General features: G+C 39.2%; 1 protein-coding gene across 3 annotated transcripts in view; it reads left to right on the forward strand.

Moving 5' to 3' along the window:
* Nucleotides 1-4,858: 4,858 nt before the first annotated feature.
* RAB28 (RAB28, member RAS oncogene family) overlaps nucleotides 4,859-25,806 on the forward strand; it is a 109,144-nt gene continuing 88,196 nt past the window's right edge. For 2 of the 3 annotated variants that reach the window (XM_045019409.1, XM_045019410.1), the window contains exons 1-3: nucleotides 4,859-5,267; nucleotides 15,462-15,558; nucleotides 21,183-21,271. In XM_045019409.1, the coding sequence (XP_044875344.1) occupies nucleotides 5,193-5,267; nucleotides 15,462-15,558; nucleotides 21,183-21,271 (261 nt within the window). In that variant the 5' untranslated portion in view covers nucleotides 4,859-5,192. The remainder of the gene's footprint in view (nucleotides 5,268-15,461; nucleotides 15,559-21,182; nucleotides 21,272-25,806) is intronic. The other variant, XM_045019411.1, reaches the window with a different exon arrangement.

Raw genomic sequence — 25,806 nt, forward strand, 5'->3', positions numbered from 1 at the left:
GATTGCCTCCCACACCCTGCTTCTACCCTTCCTCTCTCTCACCCCCTCCTTGTTTCCCCTTTCCGTTACCTTTCTCTCATGCATGGCAGAACACCTTCTCCCCTCCCAACTGGTCTGTTCCTTTTCTAACCTGCCCTCCCCTCCTCTTGCTGCTCCACTGCTTTTCCCCTACTCCTGATTTAAGCAAAGCACCTAAATGAAAATAACCAGCTGTTAGCAGGGTAGAGGGAGCACTTCAGTGTTGTCTAATTTAACTCCCCCTATCCTATAGTGCAGGAACAGACCAGAGAGTGAAATTAACCAGCTGCGGTGGGCTTCCACCAATTTCACAGTTCCTTATCTTAAATTAACTGCTCTGTTCTGCACAGGAGCAGACAAAAGGAGGCACAGTGTGCAGAGAAGACAGTCATACCATGTACCATCAAAGTCTTCCATATAATGTTTCTCTATTATGCTTGAGGAGGTAAACATTATGGTTAAGGCTGAAAAGTATTTCCATTCCAGCCCCTTGTATTTGTTCACACACTTTCTGAAATCTCTTCTCTAGGGGCTCAAACCTTCTGTTCTCCAAAGGTGATTTTTTTGAGAAATGTTGAGCAACAGGAGCTGAGCTGTTTTTCAGTTGTTTAGAAGATGGGGAAAGAAGCACCTGTCTAGTTAAATCGCTGTGCACATGTGTGTTGAACACAAGATAACTGTTGTCAAAGTTAGACTCAGGACTCACAGTTTGTCAGACCACTCTGTTTTATTAGCACAGCGCTCTGCTAATAACACCCAGATAATGTGAGCACCATGCAAGACACAAACTATCTTATTTATACAGATAAAAGGGTGAGAACTTAACAAGATAACAAAGGAAGCAGAATCAGATAAGTTTACCTGGGATAGGCATGCATATCTTATTTCCTTAGTAACTATTACCGATCTTCTGTTAACGTTTCGCCATTAGCACCCTTGTTTATGCCTAATGTTTCTTTTCCTGACACCTGTATTTCAACATTTCTTATTTCTGCTTAAAGGTACATACAACATTTCTTTAATCCATTCTTATTTTTACAATATAATTAATTCTACTTTCACACTGTCCATGTGAAGTTCACACTTGGTAGGACCGTAATCCTCAAGGAGGAAAAAACATTAAACTAATCATTTTGTGGACAAACATTTCAAAAGTAATAAAGGTTTGGAAATCTGTGTTGTGCATGAACGGTATAAGCAGCTATGCTACATTAGGCCCATACTATTCTTTAATAACAATTAAAGAAAAAATTATTAAAATATGGTTATGCAAACGTATTCTGGGAAGTATATTTTTCTTCTTCTGATCACTAATCCAGAACCAGTGTTCAGAAAAGTTTACTGGTCCCAAGAACATTTGTACTGGTCTGCCAGACTGTTTCTCAGTCTTCGTGAGTCATGAAACACTTGCCGCGGCCAGAACATCCCTCGGCTCGCGCCGCTTCCTGCCTCCCGCATTGGCCTGGGACCGCGAACCACGGCCAGTGGGAGCCGCGATCGGCCGAACTTGCCGACGCGGCAGATAAACAAACCGGGCCGGCCCGTCAGGGTGCTTACCCTGGCGAGCCGCGAGCCACCGGTTGCCGACCCCTGATCTAGTCTGATCTCCTGCACAATGCAGGCCACAGAATCTCACCCACCCACTCCTGTATGAAACCTGTGTCTGAGCCATTGAAGTCCTCAAATCATGGTTTAAAGACTTCAAGGTGCAGAGAATCTTCCAGCAAGTGACCCATGCCCCATGCTGCAGAGGAAGGCGAAACCCCCCCAGGGCTTCTGCCAATCTGCCCTGGAGGAAAATTCCTTCCTGACCCCAAATATGGCAATCATGTGGGCAAGACTCCCCAGCCAGACACCCAGGAAAGAATTCTCTGTAGTAACTCAGATCACACCCCATCTAACATCCCATCGCAAGCCATTGAGCATATTTACCGCTAGTAGTCAAAGATGAATTAATTGCCAAAATTAGGCTATCCTATTATATCATCCCCTCCATAAACTTATCAAGCTTAGTCTTTTGCCCCCGCTACTCCCCTTCGAAGGCTGTTCCAGAACGTCCAGAAAACTCAGATTCTCAATCTTCCTGTGGGGTTTAGCATTAGTTTATCTCCCTGGTGGTTTGCAGGGTATTTGTACCATGAAGTGGTCATGTAGACTAGGCAAAAATACAGGCCAGGCCATGGATAATTGCCAGCTAGTCAGCATCCCATGTATTCCCTTGCCACTGAATCTTCATTATTGGTAATAACATACAAGAACCCAGATTAGCTCTCAGATCCTAGGCTGAGTCTGCAGGAGAGGCAGTAAGAAAAAAACCTTATGTAAACTGAACAAATTTTTACTGGAAATCATTGTGAGATGGAAAATGGGACCCTTAGCTGCCATTTTAACCGTTAGTTTTCAGAAAGGAATGCTTTAAAGAAGTGCACAAATGTGCTTCTTACAATGCACACAATGGGAATAACTCCTCTTTGAACTCCATATATGCAAGCTAGCTGCCTGCTATGCAAACTCACACAGAGGTCTAGAGACAGGAAACATCTTTTATTCTGTTTGTATAGTGCCGAAAATAGGCACTACCACAGTCTATATAAAAAGATTCCAGGATTGTAACTCTGAAGCCTAGAATGCCTGTTGAGTCAGTGTGTGAAGCAATGGAAATACCTACATGCAGGGCTAAGAGCTCTTTTTGTTTAGAGTATCACCATGTTAAATAATCACTAGATTCACAGTCTGTTAGCATCCAATTTGTCAGTTCTCAGCCGTTTTTGACTTACACTTATATAACAGCACAGGTGTTTTCACCTAGCCCCATAAAGAAAAGAATCAAGATAGATGTTTTGAGCATTTTCCTCATCCATGTTGTGTATGTATCATCTGTGATATTGCACTCTGTAAGATTTTATGAAAGTATGCTTAGTGTGAAAATAATGTAACTAAAATATGCTTCATGCAAAAGGTCTCTTGTAAGGTATCATTACAAAGCTCATAGTCTACTGAGTGTGGTCATCCTATTTGTATAAATGTATCACTCTTGTATCTGAAACTAGAAATATGAAATATAACTCTGAGGTCCTATTGTAGTTATGCAAAGTGTGAACCATTAATGGTGGTTTGGAATCTTAATGGCTCCCATTAACCAGGACAATTGACTGTAGATAGCTCTGTTTTACTTGTCTTTCTGTATACATGTGTGCTGGCAAGCGGGTAATGAAGTCTTACAGTGACATGTGATCATGTCACCTGAACTGGAATCCATCCTTAACCTGGTGCATTTCCGTTGAGAAGGAGGAGTGGAAACTCAGAGGGACAAAGGATTCCCACCTTATGCAAAAGATATATAAGTGGGCGGAACAGAACAAATTAGGCAGCCATCATGAGAAATCCCCTAGCTACCACATGAGCTAGAACAAGGGCTGTATCAGGGGAAAGGATTGTATCCAGACTAGGAAAGTGTCCAGTCTGTGAAAGAAACTTACTGAGGGTGAGATTTTATCTGTATTCAGTTTCATTACTGTACTAGGCTTAGACTTGCATGTTTTATTTTATTTTGCTTGGTAATTCACCTTTGTTCTGTCTGTTACTACTTGGAACCACTTAAATCCTACTTTCTGTATTTAATAAAATCACTTTTTATTAATTAATTAACCTAGAGTAGTATTAATACCTGGGGGGGGGGGAACAGCTGTGCATAACTCTCTATCAGTGTTATAGAGGGTGAACAATTTATGAGTTTACCCTGTATAAACTTTATACAGGGTAAAATGGATTTATTTGGAGTTTGGACCCCACTGGGAGTTGGGCATCTGAGTGTTAAAGACAGGAACACTTCTTAAGTTGCTTTCAGTTAAGTCTGCAGCTTTGGGACATGTGGTTCAGACCCTGGGTCTGGCTTGGAGCAGACTGGCGTATCTGGCTCAACGAGACAGGGTGCTGGAGTCCCAAGCTGGCAGAGAAAGCAGGGGCAGAAGTAGTCTTGACACATCAGTTGGCCGTTCCCAAGGGGGTTTCTGTGATCCAACCCATCACATCATCATCAAAGATTCTCCAGTTAGAATTTAGTGAGCAGTGCACATAGCTGCCAGAAATTGGGGTCTGTGTGTGAGCAAAGGACCTTTGGCACCTCTCCCTTTTTTAGAACTGAGCCGGCCATGCCATGCCCCCCACGTCTGAGAACCTACTCTGCAAGTGTATAGTGGCGGGGAGGGGCGGGCAAGGCCAGGTCTCCCCTTGGCCTCTGACCAGAGCTGGTGAAGTAGTTGTAGAGCCCCTTTCCTGCTGGCATGACAGAGGGGTGGCTGGGCCAAACCCGAGGGAGAGGCATTGGGACCTGGCACACAGGGTCACCATGCCATTCAAATCTGGCCCTGTTTAATGGCTTCCCCCAGGTGGAGTCCTTACTGCGACCTGCACACAAGAAGGGTTAAGGGCCGGCTCAGGCTCTCAGCTGTGTTGTAGGGGAGCAGTGCCTCACAAGCATCTTAGTCCTTGATGGCTGGAGCCAGAAACACATGGCCTGAGCCCAGGCCCTGGAAGGGCTGCTTCCTTTGGCGAGGCGGGGGGCTGCCTGCCTCCCCTGGGAGCGCTTCAGCCTCTGAATCACTGCGACAAAGGGGAGACGTGATCTTATAGCCTCGGCTCCCCAGCCTGGGCAGCAGCACAGAACGGGGGGGGAGGGTGGCGCCGCTTGATCTCCCCCGGGTCAGCTCCAGCCCCGCTCTCGTTTGGATTCAGAGGGCGGGAAATCCCCTAGACCCCGCCCCCCGGGGAAGGGGGAGCTAGTTGTGGCGCTCCACGCCCTGTGAGTGTGACCTTTCACCCCACGGTCCTTAGTTACCACGCCGGGCGTCACTAAGGGATTAAACCATTGAAGCTCTCCGGATTCCGGGCCAGGCCACTATCGCGCAGGGAGGGGGAGAGAGGCTGTGAGGGTGCAGGGACGCGGAGGGCCCAGCGAGCTGATTCCCCCGCCAGGGAGCGGTCGCTGGGTCCGCCGCCCCGTCTCTCTCGCCCTCCTCCGGTTCGGTCTCGCGGTGGTCTCGCCCAGACTCGGCCGTAGTGACAGCGGCCGCATCAAGGGAAGATGGCGGCTCCGGGCTCTGTGCCGGTCCAGGCGTCGTGAGAGCGGCACTCGCTCCCCGCCCCGCCCCGCCCCCCCGCCGGGCGCAGGGACCATGTCGGACTCGGAGGAGGAGAGTCCGGACCGGCAGCTCAAGCTAGTGGTGTTGGGGGACGGCACCTCCGGCAAGGTCAGTGCCGGGGCCCGTCTGCCCCCGCTCCTCGCTGCCGGGGCTGCACCCCAACCCCCTCCCTCCCCGGGATGTTCTCTGTCCCCTCCCCGCTCCGGACCCGCCTACTTCGCCCCCCAGCTGGCCCCACTCAGTGCCAGGGCCCCCAGCCCTGAGTCCGACTAGCGGCGCGTGTAGCCCAAACCGCCAAGCCCCTGCCCCCGTCACTAGTGGCTGTCGCGCCTGTCGTTGTCGCCACATCTGGCCAGTGGCTGAGAGGCGATTCTCGGTGGCTGCCGGACCGGCAGTTGTCCCTAGCCACGTCCCCGGGAGACCAGCGACCTCGGACTCGAGGCCCACAGCGCGATGGTGCTTGGGGGTAGAACAATCGCACCATGAGCGGCCTCTCCGGCCGGGTCTCCAGAGACCTCTGGGGGCAGCGAATGGCAGAGATGAGGGTTCCCCGCTGTCAGACAGCGCAGCCCCCCAAGACAGACAGTGGGAGGGGAGGCTGCTGTGGCCAACCCCATCTGTCTTGTGGGGCGCAAGGTGCAGTGGCCCGGGGCAGCCTCCTAGACCCTCCTTCCCGCCAGCCCGGACTGGCACCCAAACTCTGGCAAAGTCCCTGTGTCCTGCCACCCTCTGGTGCAGCAAACTAGGAATTCTAGACTGGCTTAACAGCAAGTATAAAAGTCCTTAATAAAGGTAAAAGCTAATAATACAATCACTACAGGCCTTTGTGGTGTTTATTTTGACATTAAAGCCAGTTTATCCTATGTTGTTCCCATATTTTCAGCGTTTTGCACACTTTGTGTTGGCAAGGCATAGTAACATCATAGAAGTTGTGGGGGGGAAGCTGCAGGTTTTGGCATCTGGACAGGCATTGGGAAGGGATTTGGGGTTCTGGCAAGGCAGAGGAAGGGAATCTGGGGTTCAGGGACAAACATACTAGCTGGATGTTGCTGCCGAAATAATCAAAAGTGACCTATGTTGCTATTCAACTTGTGTTCTTAAGGTTTCAAAAACTACTAGACTACTGACATGAATGAGGCAACTTTATATCTGTCAGAACTATTATTTCAGGGTATGGGAAGTCACCAGTGTGGTGTTTTAATTTTGGTTCACATTTTCAAGGTTTTCTTTCTGTGTAGGTTAGGAATGTAATTAACAAACAACATGGTTACAGAATTGTTGACTACATGAAGTCCATGACCAGCATAATGCTAAATAAGGCAAAGCAAGGGTCACTATGTACCAAAGAAGACAACAAAAAGTAATCATAGTGTATGTATTCAGGTTTCAAAGAGGAGTAGCCATGTTAGTCTGTATTAGTAAAAACAACGAGGAGTCCTTGTGGCACCTTAGAGACTAACAGATGTATTTGGGCATAAGCTTTCATGGGATATAACCCACTTCATCAGATGCATAGAGTGGAAAATACAGTAAGCAGGTATAAATATACAGTATATGAAAAGATGGGAGTTGCCTTACCAAGTTGGGGGGGGTCAGTGCTAACGAGGCAAATTAAATTAGGGTGGAAGTGGCCCATTCCCAGCAGTTGACAAGAAGGTGTGAGTATCAACAGAGGGAGAATTATTTTTTTTAGTGACCCAGCCACTCCCAGTCTTTATTCAGGCCTAATTTTATGGTGTCAAGTTTGCTACTTAATTCCAGTTCTGCAGTTTCTCATTGAAGTCTGACCCAGGAGGAGGAGGCTGTTGAGGAATCCCACCTGGATTTCAACAATTTCCACCCCACCATCAACCTCAGCCTGGACCAGTCTACACAAGAGATCCACTTCTGGACAGTACAGTACAAATAAGCAATGGTCATATAAACACCACCCTGTACCGGAAACCTACTGACCACTATACTTACCTACGTGCCTCCAGCTTTCATCCAGACCACATCACATGATCCATTGTCTACAGCCAAGCTTTCAGATATAACCACATTCGTTCCAATCCCTAGAGAGAGACAAACACCTACAGGATCTCTATCAGGCATTCTTAGAACTACAGTACCCACCTGGTGAAGTGAAGAAACAGATTGACAGAGCCAGAAGGGTACCCAGACTACAGGACAGGCCCAACAAAGAAAGTAAAAGAACACCACTAGCCATCACCTTCAGCCCCCAACTAAAACGTCTCTAGCACCTCATCAAGAATCTACAGTCTATCCTGAAGGACGATCCCTCACTTTCACAGACCTTGGGAGACAGGCCAGTCCTCTCTTATAGACAGCCCCCCAATCTGAAGCAAATACCAGCAACTACACAACACAGAACAGAAACACTAACCCAGGAACCAACCCTTGCAACAAACCCTGTTGCCAACTGTGTGTGCATATCTATTCAAGGGACACCATCATAGGACCCAACCACATCAGCCACACCATCAAGGGCTCGTTCACCTACACATCTACCAATGTGATGTATGCCATCATGTGCCAGCAATGCTCCTCTGCTATGTACATTGGCCAAACCAGACAGTCTCTACTCAAAAGACTAAATGGACACAAATCAGACATCAAGAATTGTAACATTCAAAAACCAGCAGGAGAGCAGTTCAGTCTCCCTGGACACTCAATAACAACATTCTTCAACAAAAAAACTTCAAAAACAGACTTCAGTGAGAAACTGCAGAACTGTAATTAATTTGCAAACTTGACATCATCAGATTAGGCCTGAATAAAGACGGAGTGGCTGTGTCGCTACAAAAAATAATTTTCCCTCTGTTGATACTCACCCCTTCTTGTCAGCTGCTGGGAATGGGCCACTCCCACCCTAATTGAATTGGCCTCGTTAGCACTGACCCCCACCACACTTGGTAAGGCAACTCCCATCTTTTCATGTGCTGTATATTTATACCTGCTTACTGTATTTTCCACTCCATGCATCTGATGAAGTGGATTATATCCCACAAAAGCTTATGCCCAAATACATCCGTTAGTCTCTAAGGTGCCACAAGGACTCCTCAGTGTATGTATTATTACACATATCTTGAATGTGTTAATGAGACATACCTGATAATCTCCATCATGATTGTGAATTTCAAAAGTACAATTTCTCCTTTGGTACTGACTTTTTAGTAGGAAATTTAAAAATTCGGTCACAGAATAACTGGTTTACATATGATTCAGGTGAAAAACCAAGACTTCATATAATTTGCAGGTGTTGGAAAATCTGCTTTCCATTGATAAGCAGGAAAATTCTCTGTGGTGAAAAAGGCATGTGGCTAAATATAGACTTTACTCTTTAATTTAAAGAAAAGAGTATCTAGCTCTAATGGTTGTAAAGAAAACCTTTTATGCCGTGAAAGTGGTGTTATATTTTAATCAGTGGACAAATAATTCTAAGTGACAATCTAAGGAGTGTATTATAAATGCTCAAGATAGCTCTAGTCTTTTGCTCTTTGCTTTCCCAGTATACAAATCAAACTAAGAAGTCCTTTTCACTACTGCTGCTCAGTACCTTATGGCAAGACCTCTTACCATATCTGGAATTACAAGCATTGGTGCATTTTGATGTTTTTTCCTGGTTGCATCCCTGAATCCTTTGCTGTGCCTGGGAATCGTATGGTTGACATTCAACTGCCTTTGCCTCAGTGCAGATTACATTGATGGGGGGCTGCTTTGCTTTCCTCACACTCAGGGCTTTGGAGCGGAGCTGGAGCGCAGAGCAGTAGGTTTTTGCCCGGAGCTGGAGCGGAGCAATTCAAAAAATTGATTGCTCTAAATCCCTTCACTCCCTCCTAGCCTAGATAGTGCTATTAGAGAGGCTTCTTCCAGCCATGTTGATGCCTAGAAGGCCCAGTTGCACCTTTGGGCCTTGCAGGAAAATCTTGCAAAAGTAAGAGGTCTGACAACCTGAATGGGGAGAGGAATACAGCCTTGGGGCCAGTTCAGGTGCATTTGGAGACCTCTTAAGACCAAACCATTTGAGTTCCCTCTCCTGTGTTGTCACTTGTTCCCCCTAGTTCTTAAAACGGTGTGTGTATAAGCATAAGTTTCTTTACCCCCACCCAGCCTCCCTCTTGTGTATGTTTGTTTCTCATCCAGCCTCCTTTGTGCACATAGCCCCCATTCACTGTACACATTCCTCTCTCTGCAGGAGTTATGATCTATCTTCAGTCAATGGAGAGGAATGGGAATAGTGGCAGAAGATATATTCTCGGATTCCCTTCTGAGATCCAGAGCTTCATATTTTCCTTTTCTTCCTCCAGGCCAACAATGGCAACACTGGTCTCCTGCCTCTCGAGGAACGATGGTTCAGCCAGCTTACAAGAAGGCAGCAAACTTGCATGTCTTCTGGTGTCATGCCTGGGAGAGAGGGGGAATGATTCAAACTCCATGGAACTGCTGGCAGTAGTTTAAAAACAAAACTGCTCAGACAGCTTCATGGCAGTTCCAGTCCAGGACAGTGTTTCCATTTCTCTTCCCGAGTAGTGGCCCCATTCATGAGGCAGGGAGCAGTGCTTCACTCCCATTCACTTTCTTAGAAAATTTCATGACAGAGGTGTGGGAAAAAACCTCATTGAAGTCATGGAAAGGTCACTAAGTGTCTTTTTTGCTACATAAACATCCACAAGAGTAGAATGGGGGTGCTGAAAAATGAGACCTGGAGGGGAGGGTTGGAGAGTGAGCCCACCTAGCACTCAGTGCACAGCAGTGGCATTGAGACCTGTCAGATGGTGTCACAATGCTACTCAGGTTAGGCCTGTCAACCCCTCCATAGATGGAGATGGAGGGATGGATGGGCTATGACTGGTGACGTGGCAGGGTGGCAAGGGAAATGGGAATGATTCAGGGTAGCTGTGGAGTCTAAATCAGGTTGACTTGAGTGGAAGTGCTGCTCCTGGAGTAGAGGAGTAAGGGTAACAGCATGATCGAAAGGGAGGAGCGACTGATAGAAATACAAAGACACAGACCAGAAGAAAAACAGTATACTAAAATGGAGAAAATAAAGAAAAGATTAAAATTAAAAAAAATGCTAAGAAAATATTAAAAAGGAAAAAAATAGGGAAAACAGTGCACGACTTGACAAAAAAATGATGATTAAAAAAGGGTTGGAATGAGTTAGACAAAAATAAGGAAAACCGATTAAACCAGGTGATCAAAAGAAATCTGAAACAGAAAAGGAGGATTGAGTTAAGCAAAAATAAACAGCAGTATAAAAAAAGACTTTCTTTTATAGGAAGGAAGAGGAGGGAAAGAGAGAAGGGAACAAACTTCAGGAACCAGAGTTTTTGTCAAACTCCTCCCCTCCAGAAACTAAACCAAACTTTTTTTAAATTAGTGACATTAATATAGATTGAAAAAATGATGTCAGTCTCTGGATGCTGCTTCTACATCTCTCCATACACTCATTGGTTTGCATGTTGAGAAACTTGGCAGTAGTGAAACTAACAAAAACCACACTTATTTTGCTCTGCTGCTGCTGCTCGGGAAAGCTGTCTCTCTCTGTGGAACTAGGTTCTGGAGCTATTCCTGGGCAAGGAGGTCTTGGAAAAATAAAGGTCATGGGGGTGGGTAGAGCAGCAGAAATGTACCATCCCCCTACTGGGAGGTTGGAGGAAGAATAGAATAGCTGGGTCCACCCCAAAAGTTAGGAGGCTTCAGATTTGGAGATAAGGGACAGTGCACATTCCGTCTCTCCCTTCCAGTTGGGCGAGGGACTTGAATTTATCGGACATGTACTCTCGCGGTTGATACAAAAGATGGAACTTAACTGTGTCCTGCCCCTGGTAGGAATCCTAAAACCCTCTTCCCTTACATCAGCTTTGAGATGGGCTTCTCAAATGTGCATTGCTCCTGGATCTTTCTGGTGTGTCTGTCAACCCCCTACCCCCCTTTTTTAAAATTTTGGCTTGACCTGTGGGTAGTGAGATGCTATTTTCAAATTCTACAACCTCAATGATCAACATAATTTCAGACTTCATTATTGTTGATCTCCGAGGAAGTAAATATTGGCTTGTTCATCACATAACTTTTTTCAGCCATTAATGAACTGGAATTTCCTTCTCCAGCTAAAAAGTATTTAGCATGTATAGCCTCACTACCCACCTAATACTTTGTACTTCTGTAGCACCTGTCATTTGAAGATCTCAAAGTGCTTTATAAACATTAATTAAATTTCACTCCACCACTATCATGTAGATTACTATCGTAGTCTCCATTTTTGCAGATGGAGAAACTATTCAGAGAGCCATATTCAGGTTTGCAGACCTAGATAGTAAAAATAAATAGCTTGTCTGTAAACATTTATCAGCCACGTTTTCTTTTATAGGACAGTTTTTCATTGTTGGGTTGCAGTGGAGTGGGAAGGCCAAAAAATCAAAATGATAAAATTACTTGCTTTGTAAACTAGGAATAAGCAAAATTTTAGATCAGTGTGTTTTTATAAACTAGACTCTCTTCAATGAAAATTTATCCATATCTGAGTTACTCCATAACCAGTACAAAAATTGAGCATTTTCTGCCCTACAGTTTCCTGTCATTTTGTGCACCTAACTAAGATTCTTACAATTTGGTGCTGGTGCAGATTGTGGGCCAGTGTGGATTGTTACTATAAATAGAGAGTTGACATGATAAATTGGAAAGGATGAGGTGAGAGGGGTTACAGATTAATTTTTGGGTGGTGATAGTGAATTCTCAATGGGTTTGGTAAAGTGGAAAAGTCCCATTGGCACTTCTGAAAAATTTACCTCCTAGGGAGGAAAAGGCAAGTAGGGCAGCCTTTGGGAAGTTCCTACTCCTGCTCTACAAATACCCACAAAATGCCTGGTAAGAAAGCATGACTGACACTGTCTGGATGTCATTGCATATACCATGACTTGCCATCTAACATTTGACAGATGGAAACTTTTTTTTTCAGACATAGACAGTCTGATTTTTTGTTTGTCTGTCTGTAAATGAATGTTTGCAGTGGTGTTGTAGCCTTGTTTGTCCCAGGATAGGAGAGAGACAAAGTAATATCTTTTATTAGACCAAGTTCTGTTGTGAAAGAGACAAGCTTTTGAGCTGGAGAGCTCTTTTTCAGGACAATTTATGGACAATTTCCAGCACAGCTGATACAACTAGTTGGTGATTGATCTAAAAATATAAGCAAGCAGTCTTCAGCCTCTGCTTCACCCCTTACATGAAACTGTATCCTGGTTTTGTAGGGAACTCTCCCCAAATCACTCATTCTTAAAACTGTTGCTTTCGCTTTTAAGCTCTTTGTGGTTCTTATACTTTTATGATTTAATTAGATTAATTGCTAATTCAGCACCCCAAGAACTTTAGCTGAAAGGGGAGGGACTGGGCTGCTTAATAAATATTATCAGGCATATGCATTAAGACCCAGATTCAGTCAGCCATCTGTATTCAGCAAAGCACTTATGCATATGCTTATATTTAGGCAAGTGCTTAAATGCTTTGCTGAATTGGGGCTTAAATAGAGAGACAGTCTATCAACACAATGGTTGGTAATCATAGTAGAGAGGTCATGGAATGAGACCCAGTCTATGTTACAAAATTGTTCTCCAGATTAATGAAACTTTTTGGATGGGGAAAATCTTGTTTAAAACTGTCACAGAAAATGTTTTTTTGAGCTAGAATGGCTTTCATCAACCATTGGAATGGAAAATAATTTACCTTGACCACACAGGCCCCGGCTGCTGCCAAAATTGTTACCTAAAACCTTTCTCAGGAACCCTTCTAGAGAGCAATTTTAGGATCATAGGGAGCTTTTGCATTGTGGATGGACCTGAATGGGCATGGAGACAACTTTTCCATGTGTAGAGGACTTGAACTGCTGCTGTCAGTGTTCTTGTGGATAAATACTTGTTCTGTGAATGAATAGAGAACTCCAGTCTTCAGGGCTGGCAATCTTACACCTTTCATGAGCGCTAACGTTCATTAAAAAAAATTAAAAAAAGAGTTAGTCAATGATTTTCTGCAATAAATTCCTTTGCATTCAGGAGAGTGGAGGAAAGCTATTTAAGAGAACTTTGCCATGCTGTTGATTACTTGTTGCTCTTATTGGTTGGCTGTTAATTGAATGTGTTGTTTATTTTTATTAACACCCCTAGAAACCTTTTGGGAATATCAAGTGTCACAGAGTGATAAAGTTAGTATTTACTGTATCCTTAAAACGGGAGAGTTTGCTTGTTTATCATGGATCTGAATTAGGATTTTATATTTTCCAAATCTGACCATATCATAGGGTTTATAGTTTGTTCTGCATCTCAGGTGCTAGTTATTATTCACTAATGAAAGGGGAAATTACAAGGGAAAAGTTCCTATTTTGTAATTAAACATTCAGTTTACAGGAAAAGAGGTCCTACCTATACGGTGCACTTCTGAACTTTGTTTATAGTTGCCTACATCTGAGGTGGTGATAGATTTTTTTTGTAAAATGATCAAATGCTCAGTGTTAGATTAAAAAAATAATGTGAATGAGTTAGCGGTACGCCAATCAAAAATTTTTACTGAATTTTATTTTGAACATGTACTTAAAAATAATTGTGGTGGCAGATGGATTCTCATCCTCTGTGATCCTCAACCTTTTCACTGCCAAATGTGGTACAAATGGCATGAATATGCTTATTTAATTATAGTTTGCTTGTTTTCATTTATTTTCTTAATTCTCTATGGGCCTGAGTCCACTAGAGTAAATTAAACGATTCTCATTAATTTAATTGGGTTTTGGATCAGGTTTAAAAATATCTTCTGAGTTCAAGACACCTATTAATCCCTGATAGTGGTGGGAATATGAATGATACAATCAAGCAACTATTAAGTCTTGTATTATTTCCTTCACAAATAACTTTCTGGATCAGTATTTCCCTATTCATGCTTGATTCTTAATTGTGGAGTCCTTTGGTGGTGGTAGTGTATAAATAACTTCTCATGAAAAGGGGTACAAGCTGTTGTAGAAAAAGAGCAAGCGTTACAGTGCCCCCTCCCTTACATTAGTAGTGTAACATGTCTGTTTACAGTAACAGGACTATTTGTATTATTGTAATGTATTGTATGTTAACTGGATATCCTCTACTACTCATTTTTAATAACACTTGATGTCATTCAGTGTTTTATTTAAAAATTGGCTAGATTCCTATTTGCTCACTTTGGATGTCAGTCTCTGGCAGCGTAGGGGCTTTGTGAAGCTGTTACGTGATATTTTTTTTTCCTTACCAGTAGAGGCAGAAATATGGCTAATTTCTGCAGTTTGTAGATGTCATGTTAACAAGAGACTGATAAATGCTTGGCAATGATTTGATATAGGATACATTATTTTAGCAACATCACACTAATTTTTAAGGCATCACATTTTTTTCAACAGTTCTAGGAATGCATATAACTGCTGTTTTCTGTTCTTTTGTATCCTTTTTACATTATATCATGTATTTTTATTGCCTTTGATAAATGAATTACAACTGGTCATGAAGAAACAGAAAATACATACTTTGTTACTTTTTGCATATTAAAGTCATTAGAAGCATGCCCTTTTTGAGGTTCCTAGTAAAAAGTGAGAGATCTCTGTTATTTCAAAATGTTATATCAGTGTACATTCATGATGACATAACTTTGTGAAATTTAACACTAGGAAAACAATTCCCAACATACTATTTGACACAATACATGCAAAACTTCATGTGTGTAGTTTCAATAGGCATATAAATGCAGGATCAGGCACTAGGTTGGTCCCCAGGTAGGCCCTTATCCTGCAACTATTGTGCCGGAAGTGGATCCCTGCAACCATACAGAGTTGCAGTGTGGATCTGTGTGAGAGCAGTTGTCCAGTGTTGAAGGTTTGTGATTAGTGATGTATATATGTTCCCATGTTGTAGAAATCAGGACTTTCTTTTTAATAATTGTAAGCCCTATGGGGTAAGGACCATATCACCGTATGTTTGTATGGAGCAGAGTGCACTATTGGCACTCAATTAAAATGTAATACAATTCTGCATTTTTAATATCAGAATATTTTAAAAAATATGGAGGAAGCATGCTGAATGTTTTACTCTTTGTTTTTTGCTGACATAACTTGCCATTATCATCTATTTTTATTATATTTTAAGCTGGCCAGAACACTTCTCTGCCATCAGAGAATATTGTTAGCTGGCATTGATTAAAAACGTACTTACCTTTGTTTTATAAGATTTAGGACTGGTTTAAATTGGGTTTGCAGCCTTTAAAATACCAAATAATTTGATATGGTTCTGTTTTTAGACGTCTTTAGCCACACGTTTTGCCCAAGAAGCTTTTGGGAAACAGTACAAACAGACTGTAGGACTGGACTTCTTTTTGAAAAGAATAACATTACCAGGTAAGAGAATAAAGAGTCTTAGATTGAAAGTGGTGGCAATAGTAAAACTTGCAGAGACAAGGTCTTGAGAATGAAATACATAACGTAAGCTAGTGCTTTTCATGCAGATGTTTTTAAATAGAACAATTAATTTGGCTATTGAGGGTAGTTTCTCTCAGATTTCTTATTATGTAGACACCAAGTGAAAAAGGATTGTGTATTGGTTGTTTATTTCTTTAAAGATAAAACATTGTTATTTTCCTAGAACCATTATTAGCCACATTTAAAAAAATATTACTTTTTGGTATACCTATTAAGATTAACCTCTTTAAGTGGATAGTAGTACAATACATAACATAAACAAAATATAATGATGTATTAACTGAAAATATCTTTGCATTTTGAAATAAATCTAATTTTTTAGATAAAATACACTGAACTTGTATTTGGGTTGTGGCGGAGAAGTATAATGTACCTATGGAATCGCTGTGCTCTAATATGTGAATGCTGTTTTATGCAAGGCAGCATGAAATTGCTGGCATTTAATAGACCACTAAAATTTAAGGTCCCTCGGCACTCATAAAAATACAGTTTGAGCATTCAAGATGTTTCAGTTCACGACGGCAAAGAAACTATTTAGATGCCAGTTGCACACACTGCATGGAAAATGCAAAAAATAATAAAAAAAGAATGGTTAGTGCTTAAAGTTTGTTTCTGAACAATTGGGGGTATAAAAAGAGCCATTCATTCATTGTGGCTGTTCAATTTGTAAGCATGAAAGTATTCCATTAAAAGCAATTTACCCTGGTGAGCTTAATAAATGAAAGCTGGAAAAAGTGCTTTTAAGTATTAAGTTGCAATCAGGTATGATAAAGTTGATGCAAGTTCTATCTTTATTTTGGTAACATACTAGTAGCAAACTAGAAATGAAATCTGCAGTTTTTCATGAAAACATGCAGTGTTCAGAATGTTATTTTGTTAAAACTATATTGCCAATTATTTCTAATTATTATGTTATTTTTTCCCCCAAGTGATATAGAATGCAGGAATACATAAAAGGATTATGTTCTTCAAGATTATTTTATTAGTTATTCCACTGTACTCTTTTGTGTATGACTTGACACATATTCCAACTCCGTTTGCTTATTTTTGTATAAAATGGATAGAGTATTTTTTTTATTGTCCTGCCTGCTCTTCTAGAAATACAAGTATGCAGAATACTTACAGAAGCACTTGTCAATGGAATGTGTACACAAATCATGCAGCGTGTATGCTCAGAACTTGTACTTTTGCAATTTTTTTTCCAGCTGTTAAACATACAGAAGCTATTAGTACATTATTGGGTTTCTAAATATTCTTTTTGGTGGAAAACTTAGAGAAGTGTCATACTTTTGTCCCCATTCATAATTGTTATGTTCCATAATTATGTTTCAAAATAAGAGTGTATGTGTAAATCACACCCAAACATATAGAATAGTGACTGCCTATGTATATTTTCTTATTTCTGTGTTTGTAAAATATAAATAAATTTTATATCAAGAAAGATGCATTTCCCCCTGGGTTTCTCACTGTGTCCCTTTGTCTCCAGAGGGATAAATTTGTATGGAAAAGTCAGATTTTTGGGGAGAAAAGTTTAAAAAGTAACTATGGAATGCACTTCCTCAGTGAATGGATTCTTTTAATTGCAAATATTAGTTTTGCTTATTCAAAGTTACTAATATTTCTCTAAATGTGAATTCATATAACTATACAAAAGTATACAAATATCAGTAGAAAAACATGCACTAGTTTGCATTCTTTAGTAGGACAGGTGGTAGATAACTGACTTTGGAATAGCACTAACTTATGTTTTGATTTTAAATGTAAGCAGATTTTTCAAAATTGAAATGATAGTTTTAAAACCAAACAGAAATATGTATTTTTCTATCCCCATAAAATATATTACTATTTGTTTTTTTAAATAAATCCTAACTTTAATATTAGTAGATAACATTCCAAAACATTTCATTTTTATGTATATCCAGTATAGTCTTATACTTTTCAATTTTTTTTAGTAACTGATACAGTTTTACAGTAAGAAGTGGAATAACATTTTACCAGTTGATGAGTCCAATAAAATAACAATTTAATACACATTACAAGTATTTTTGACTAGTTTAATTGTGAACAATATGATTTTTAGTGTTCAGCTACTCAAATTCTCTCCATGAAATCTTTTCCAGGTAATTATTTTCCAAATATTGATCCATTTCAGTATATTTAATGATCCAATATGCTGTAAAGTCTGGATGCAATCACTCTACAGATATTATGGCTTAAAATAGTGTATCTGCTAGCCAGAGGTTCTGCTGATAGAGCTTCTTAAGAGCCATAGTCAAAATACTTTCAGGGAGGTTGGGTACAGTTCAGTAAACAGGGTTCTACTGTGAAAAGGATTTTTTAAGTCTTCAGTGCAAGAAGTGGGCAGACTTGTGTTTTTAGTTTTATCTTGACTGTGCAGCACTTTAAGTAAGGTTAACCAATGCACCAAGCGTACTTTTACAAACGTCACTGTTGGATCCTCTTAGTGGCTTCAGTTCAGACCAAAAGCAGCCTATATACTATGTTCTCATTTACTCATTTTTTGTATCCCATTGCATGCCATTTTCTACTAAGTGCGTGTAAACCAAATGAATAAACAAACAAAAAAACTCTACTCAAATGTTCTTGTTTGTCATCAATGGACTGTATGCAATTTCTCTGGAATTCTTCAGCTATAATTGTTTACTGGTTCATTAATTTTGGTGCTTAGAGAAAGCATACTATAGCTGTAAAAAGTGAACTGTTGACATTTTTCTTCATGTATAGTTAACTTTTTTGCTATTGACACTCAGAGTTAATATACACTTCCTTTAAATTGGTAAGTAGATAGAATATCTACTTATCTTTTATGCCAAATATCTTTTATGTTACCATATCTGATATTTGAATTTTAAATAGTCATATTGTTCAGATTTTTTTCTACTGTCATAGCTATCCTAAAAAGTTGACCACAAAATAGATACTACACAACATGGAATAATCTTGCAAAAAATATGAAGCTGTATAGGGTTAATAGTAATTTATCACTCTAGATAATCAGAATGAATTTCAGTAACTGCTCTAGTTTAATTTAAGACAGGAGTCCCCTTAACATGAATGGAACAATCAAGCTTTATTTAGCAAACAAGATTTTATTATTTTATTTTCTATAATATTAATAGAAGGGGAAAACTTCATATTTTTTTAAGACTATAAGAGACCTAGATCATCTAGTCTGACCTCCTGTGAAACACAGGCCAGAGAAGGTCACCCAGTTACCCCTGTAATGAGCCCAATAACTTGTGTTTGTCTCCAACATTGGATAGTAATCAATTTGGAAACGTTTTAACCCACACATGATTCTAATATTTTCTTGTTTTAAAAAGTTATACTATTTCTAATATATTTTTCCATATACCTAGCATGATTGAAATGGTAAATTGGCAATAGAACAAATACAATGAAGTTAGATATAGGACACTGCAGAATGCCTTGTTTGGTGGGCTTTTGGGTATGTTTAATTTGGTTACCCACTGAAGAAGCATAGTTGCTTCCTAGTACTGATTCACCAGTTTGTTCATGCCACATATATGTTTATGAAAGACTTATTCCTGTATTATCTGTAGTCACTATAGATTTATGCTCTAAGTTTTAAAAAAGCAACACTAAATAATTGGTCAATGCCTTATGAAAACAGATATGTTTTCTTATTACAGGTGAAAAGTTATTTTTGAGTATTGAACATAAATGCACTCTTTCCATAAATATTCTTTGTTTTTAAGAAGGGGATTTCATAAATTTAAAAACAGATTAATAAGTAAGGCTTGTTTTTAGTATTCTGCATAGATTGAATCTTTTAGTAAGTACATGAAATATTCACATACATCTGAGACATACGTATCAATTTTAAAAGATTTGGCTAAAAAGTCAGAACACTTAACCAAAGGAAAACAAAATGTGTTATAATGTAATTGTTACACTTTGTAGTCCAAGCGCAGTATCTCTATGTATATGTTTGTAATTTACTATGTAATATAGTATAGTATAGAATGAATTTTCATCGATAAGTGGGGTTTTCACTTGTGTAACTCATTTAATGCGAATGAAAGTTCTACATGTAAATGCTCTGTTTCTTTATGGGTGAATAGATAACATTTTGCTCAAGAATGTAAAGTTTGTAATATAATAATAAATATCCAAATTAAGGCTAAAACTCTCTGTAACCCATAATATTTTGCTCTTTCCTCCCCCATTACATACCACACTATTGGTATGAGTTAAGAAATGTCAGACTTAAATTTTATGACTTATGTGGAATTTGTCACTTTATTGCATTTTTGTCTAGAAATAAAAATTAATTGGAAGTTATAGTTTTGTATACATACAAAGTATTATTAATGCATGCATTGTCGTTAGATCGGTGAAAATTTGTATTGAACTTTACTGTACTAGAGTCTGATGCTTCCTGACAATCAGTTTTATACTGTAGAAGTTATCTGATCATAAAAGATGACAGTCAAGGTGTGTGTGTGTTACAGTTTGGCATAGATCTATGTGTGTGTATATATTTTGTGTGATAATTTGGATTGTTTGCTCATAGAATACATCTGTTTCGTTACATCTAAAAATGGCTCAGTGGACCATTGAGTTCTTTAGGTGCAATGGACTTTAACAACTATATGAATGATTGAATTGGCAGGTCTGCATGGACTGTAGAATTTTTTTTTTTTACCTCTCAGCATATTTTGGTATTTCTGTTTGTTGGGGTTTTTTAGGGGTTGTGGAACAAACAAAAAATATTATCTACAGTATAGAGTAATGGTCTTCAAAACTGAATTTAAAGTTACTTTGAGTTGTGTACCAAAAAGGATGGTCTATTGATTGATTTAAAAAAAAAAACTTAGAGGCTGAGAATTTGTAAGTCAAGTCAGGTTTATTACTGAGTGCCTCTTTGGAAGGGGGAGAGCAGAGGAGGAAGGATTTTGCACCCTGAAAATAGGATTGTGTTAGCATTTCCATTATAATCACCTAACTGTACAGTAGTATTGGGAACATCTCTCCCAAAATACAGAGTTACTCTGTGCATGCATCCCAGTTTTAAATGTTTAAGACAGTTGAACAGGCGCATGGGAGTTAAAATATGTGGTTAGGTTATTATTACTAGAAATAAAGGACAATGCAACTATTATGGTATAAAGATGTGTTTTGTTAAGCTTCTTTTCAGATTACTTCACTAAAATACATTATTAAACTTTGACTTAGGAAAATTGTACCTTATACCATTCTAGTTCTTTTCCTCCAAAGAACAGTTACAATGAGATAAAGTTCATATCTAGCTATATTTTTAATAGATCTTAATGAGTATAATTTAAATGGAATTAACTTTTTTTCCCAGTTGCTTTGTTCATCTGTGTATTTTGACCAAATATTTATTAGGCGTACAAGAAAATGTTTGTAAAAGGTATTTACAAATATGCTGGAATTATATCAACTGCTTTAATGTTACATTTTGAATGTAGTTGCATCTAACTTCATCAAATCAGTGTCTTCAAAGAAATCAGCTTCTGCATATTTTTCTTTTTCAGGAAACTTGAATGTTACTCTTCAAGTGTGGGATATAGGGGGGCAAACAATAGGAGGCAAGATGTTGGATAAATATATCTATGGAGCCCAGGTACAGTAAAAACAAAACAAAAATTATCAACTTTGCTTTCATAATCATACTCTTTCAGGAAATGCTTTTAGTCACAAAATTAAACAGCTGCTTAATTTAAAATTTATTTTAGCATTGATTTATGTGCAAGTTTTATTTTTGGATATAGTGACGTTTGAGTTGGCTTAAAAAAAGCAGCAAAGGTGCTAGTTTGCAGATCCCTAACAACTCTCAAAAAACAGATGTATGTTTCCATGCATTGTGGCTTGAGTTGAGAAAAGCAATCACAGTAAACAGTAAAGGCTGTTGGATATCCACATGGTATGGCAGATATACTGGCTGCTTTGAGAGCAGATGCCCCCTGAGGGGAAAAAGTAGAAGGAGGAAATTAAGAGCAATCCTACACCATTAAGCTCATACAAGCAAGTGGGGTTATAAGAGGGCAGACAAAAGGAGGCAACCAGGTAGCTAAATATTTTTTGCAGAACTTGCATACAGTGAAAATTAATTTTGCGCCAAAGCTTATGAAGCAACTTTAAGTGAATGCTAGGGCTAAACAAAATATTGCAACAACATGTAGATGTATGAGATGCAGTTTTGGAATGATGTGCACATAATAGGTCTGTCAAGCTTTTAAAAAAATCGTGATTAATCACAGTGTTTAAACAATATTAATAATAGGATACCATTTATTTAAATAGTTTTGGATATTTTTTACATTTTCATATATATTGATTTCAATTACAACAGAATATAAAGTGTACAATGTTCACTTTATATTTATTTTTGATTACAAATATTTGCATTGTAAAAAACAAAAGAAATAGTATTTTTCAATTTACCTAATACAAGTACTGTAGTGCAATCTCTTTATCATGAAAGTTGAACATACAAATGTAGAATTATGTACAAAAAATAACTGCATTCAAAAATAAAAAAATGTAAAATTTTAGAGCCTACAAGTCCACTCAGTCCTACTTCTTGTTCAGCCAATTGCTCAGACAAAGAAGTTTGTTTACGTTTGCAGGAGATAATGCTGCCCGCTTCTTGTTTACAATATCACCTGAAAGTGAAAACAGGCATTTGCATGGCATTGTTGTAGCCAGCGTTGCAAGATATTTATGTGCCAGATGCACTAAAGATTCATATGTCCCTTCATGTTTCAACCACCGTTTCAGAGGATGTGTGTCCACGCTGATAATGGGTTCTGCTCGATAACCATCCAAAGCAGTGCAGACCAATGCATGTTCACTTTCATCATCTGAGTCAGATGCCACCAGCAGAAAGGTTGATTTTCTTTTTTGGTGGTTCAGGTTCTGCAGTTTCTGCATTGGAGTGTTGCTCTTTTTAAAACTTCTGAAAGCATTCTTTACACGTCAAGTATCAGAGGGGTAGCCGTGTTAGTCTGGATCTGCATCCGACGAAGTGGCTATTCACCCACGAAAGCTCATGCTCCAATACGTCTGTTAGTCTATAAGGTGCCACAGGACTCTTTGCTGTCTTTACACCTCGTCTCTCTCAGATTTTGGAAGACACTTCAGATTCTTAAATCTTGGGTTGTGTGATGTAGCTATCTTTAGAAATCTCACATTGGTACCTTCTTTGTGTGTTGTCAAATCTGTAGTGAAAGCGTTCTTAAAATGAACAGCATGTGCTGGGTCATCATCCAAGACTGCTATAACATGAAATATATGGCAGAATGCAGGTAAAACAGAGTAGGAGACACACAATTCTCCCCCAAGGAGTTCAGTCACAAATTTAATGCATTATTTTTTTTTAATTGGCATCATCAGCATGGAAGCATGTCCCTGGAATGGTGGCTGAAGCATGAAGGGGCATACGACTGTTTAGCATAACTGGGACGTAAATACCTTGCAATGCTGGCTACAAAAGTCCATGCGAATGCCTGTTCTCGCTTTCAGGTGACGTGAATAAGAAGCTGCCAACATTATCTCCTGTAAATGTAAACAAATTATTTGTCTTATCAATTGGCTGAACAAGATGTAGGTCTGAGTGGACTTGTAGGTTCTAAAGTTTTGCATTGTTTTGTTTTTGGGTGCAGTTATGTAACAAAAATCTACGTTTCTAAATTGCACTTACACAATAAAGAGATTGATGCACTACCGTACTTGTATGAGGTGAATTGAAAAATACTATTTCTTCTGTTTGCCATTTTTACAGTGCAAATATTTGTAATAAAAATAATAATATAAAGTGAACACTGTCAAGCGTTGTAATTGAAATCAATATATTTAAAAATGTAGAAAAACATCTAAAATATTGAAGCAGCAAAGAATCTTGTGGCACCTTATAGACTAACAGACGTTTTGCAGCATGAGCTTTCGTGGGTGAATACCCACTTCTTCGGATGACTTGCATCCGAAGAAGTGGGTATTCACCCACGAAAGCTCATGCTGCAAAACGTCTGTTAGTCTATAAGGTGCCACAGGATTCTTTGCTGCTTCTACAGAACCAGACTAACATGGCTACCCCTCTGATACTAAAATATTGAATAAATTTAAATTGGTATTCTATTGTTTAACAGTGATGAAAGCTGTGATTAATTTTTTTGAGTTAATCGCGTGAGTTAATGGCAATTAATAGCCATAGCACATAATTTTATTTTTCGCTTAGTAACATCAAACTAAGTACTACATTCTTTTATTTTTGGCAGTTGCAATAGGAACAATAGACAATGTATACGATAAAATGTATTGTTTTCATGTATTTTTTCTTTTTACGTCTATTTTCTGCTCTCTACTTCTCATATTAAAGGGAAGAATATGGCTTTAGGACTTGGACAAGAGCAGAGGCGTGGCATCACACTAATAAATATAGTGCAGGGGCTGCTAATTAAAGTGACTCTAGGATTTGCAAATTGATAGAGTAAAAAATCTGACCTCCTTATTGTTTTAAAATTTAGTCAATTTCTAAAAAAAAGCTAAGTAATTTTAAGTATTACACCTGACCCAGAGTCACCCTCGTAATGTCTGTGGTTTTACAACCACACTTGCCTTATTTAAAAAAAAAAAAGATTTTTCTCTCTCCTGTGAAAAACCTACCAAGGCACAGATGAAACTGACTATTCACAGTGTTCCCAATGAACACTAATACTTTTTATTTAATTGTTTTCACTGATGATTTTAGGAGTTTCTTGTAGCAATAGTAGGTCCAAAAAATTCAGACCAAAGTGTGATTTTTATAAAGTTGATTGCGTTCTTTTAAATCATAGTAATCTGTAATTTAGCAGCATTGAGTGATCTAGTAACATTTCCATTAAAATAACTAAGAAGGGCAAAAGCTACTTTTATTTGATAAACAAACTACACTAGTTGCAACTTTCTAATAAATTAGTGTCAGTTTCCCTCTCCTTAATTCTAGTAAGTGTTATGCCAAGATTTCTGTCCTTCCAGGGCTGGTCTGAACACTTTCTTAGCATTAGCTTCCCAGCAGCCTCCAAGAAGAACAAATGAAACAGCATGGATAAGTCTGGAAGAATCTGTAGTCTGTTCTCTTCCAGACTAAAAGTTGCTTCAGTGTAGGGAATCTGAAGATGTAGTGGAAACAAAAAAGGGGGAGATCTAAATAGGGCGGGCACCATGTGGAATTTGACGGGAAGAATCCTAGTCTAAGTGCAAAGCAAAATTCTTGGGAGCAGACAATATAATGAAGTATAAAGAAAGGGAGTAGATAGGCAGACCATATAGCTGCATGCACCTGCATTCTGTAACACAGCAGGCAGTTGAAATTGCTGGTGTTCTCACCTTGTCACCAACAACTATAAGAAGTCACCTTAATTCAGACCCAAAACTAATTGCTTTTTAGAGATACAATCAGGTTGTTCAGAGGGATGAAATGGGTGAATCTATCTGCACTCTGACTTGATCTCTTTTTGCCTAAAGAGATTTTTGCACTTTGGTAACCTGCTACGAGATGTGCTAAAGTCTAACTTTAAAAAGTGCAAATAGAAATACTGCATCCTGATCAGTTGCTTTGTTTGTTGGACCCATGTGTATGTCTTGGAATTAAGTAATGTGAAAATATAATGCATATTGAATATTAAGGAAAGATTTCAGCCCTGGATCTTTTATTTCATAGATAAAATAATTCCATTATTGAATAATGTATTCAATCATTATAATAAGCGAAAGCTAGATATTTAATTAAGACAAAATATATGATGATATTCCTGAAGCAGAAATTTAATAAGGAATTATTACCTACAGGGCTTTGGAGTGGAGCCTGGAGCTGGAGTGCAGAGCAATAGTTTTTTGCCCAGAGCTGGAGTGGAGCAATTCAAAAATTTGATTGCTCCAAATCCCTGATTACCTACTTACTTAGTGTCTTGAAATATGCTACTGCTCCAGTCTCCATTTACTAGAGGCAGATTAACAAAAGTATTTAAATGCCTAAGAATGCAGATAGGTGTCTAATAGGATTTACAAAAGCATGTAAGCAGGTTAGACACCTAATTCCCATTGAAAAGTCAATGGGATTTTGTCTCCTAAGTGCCAAAATTATTTTTGAATAAGTGACTACTTAAGTCCCTAAATCAC

The sequence above is a fragment of the Mauremys mutica genome, chromosome 5 (assembly GCF_020497125.1).
Source record: "Mauremys mutica isolate MM-2020 ecotype Southern chromosome 5, ASM2049712v1, whole genome shotgun sequence".
In the NCBI taxonomy this organism is placed as follows: Eukaryota; Metazoa; Chordata; order Testudines; family Geoemydidae; genus Mauremys; species Mauremys mutica.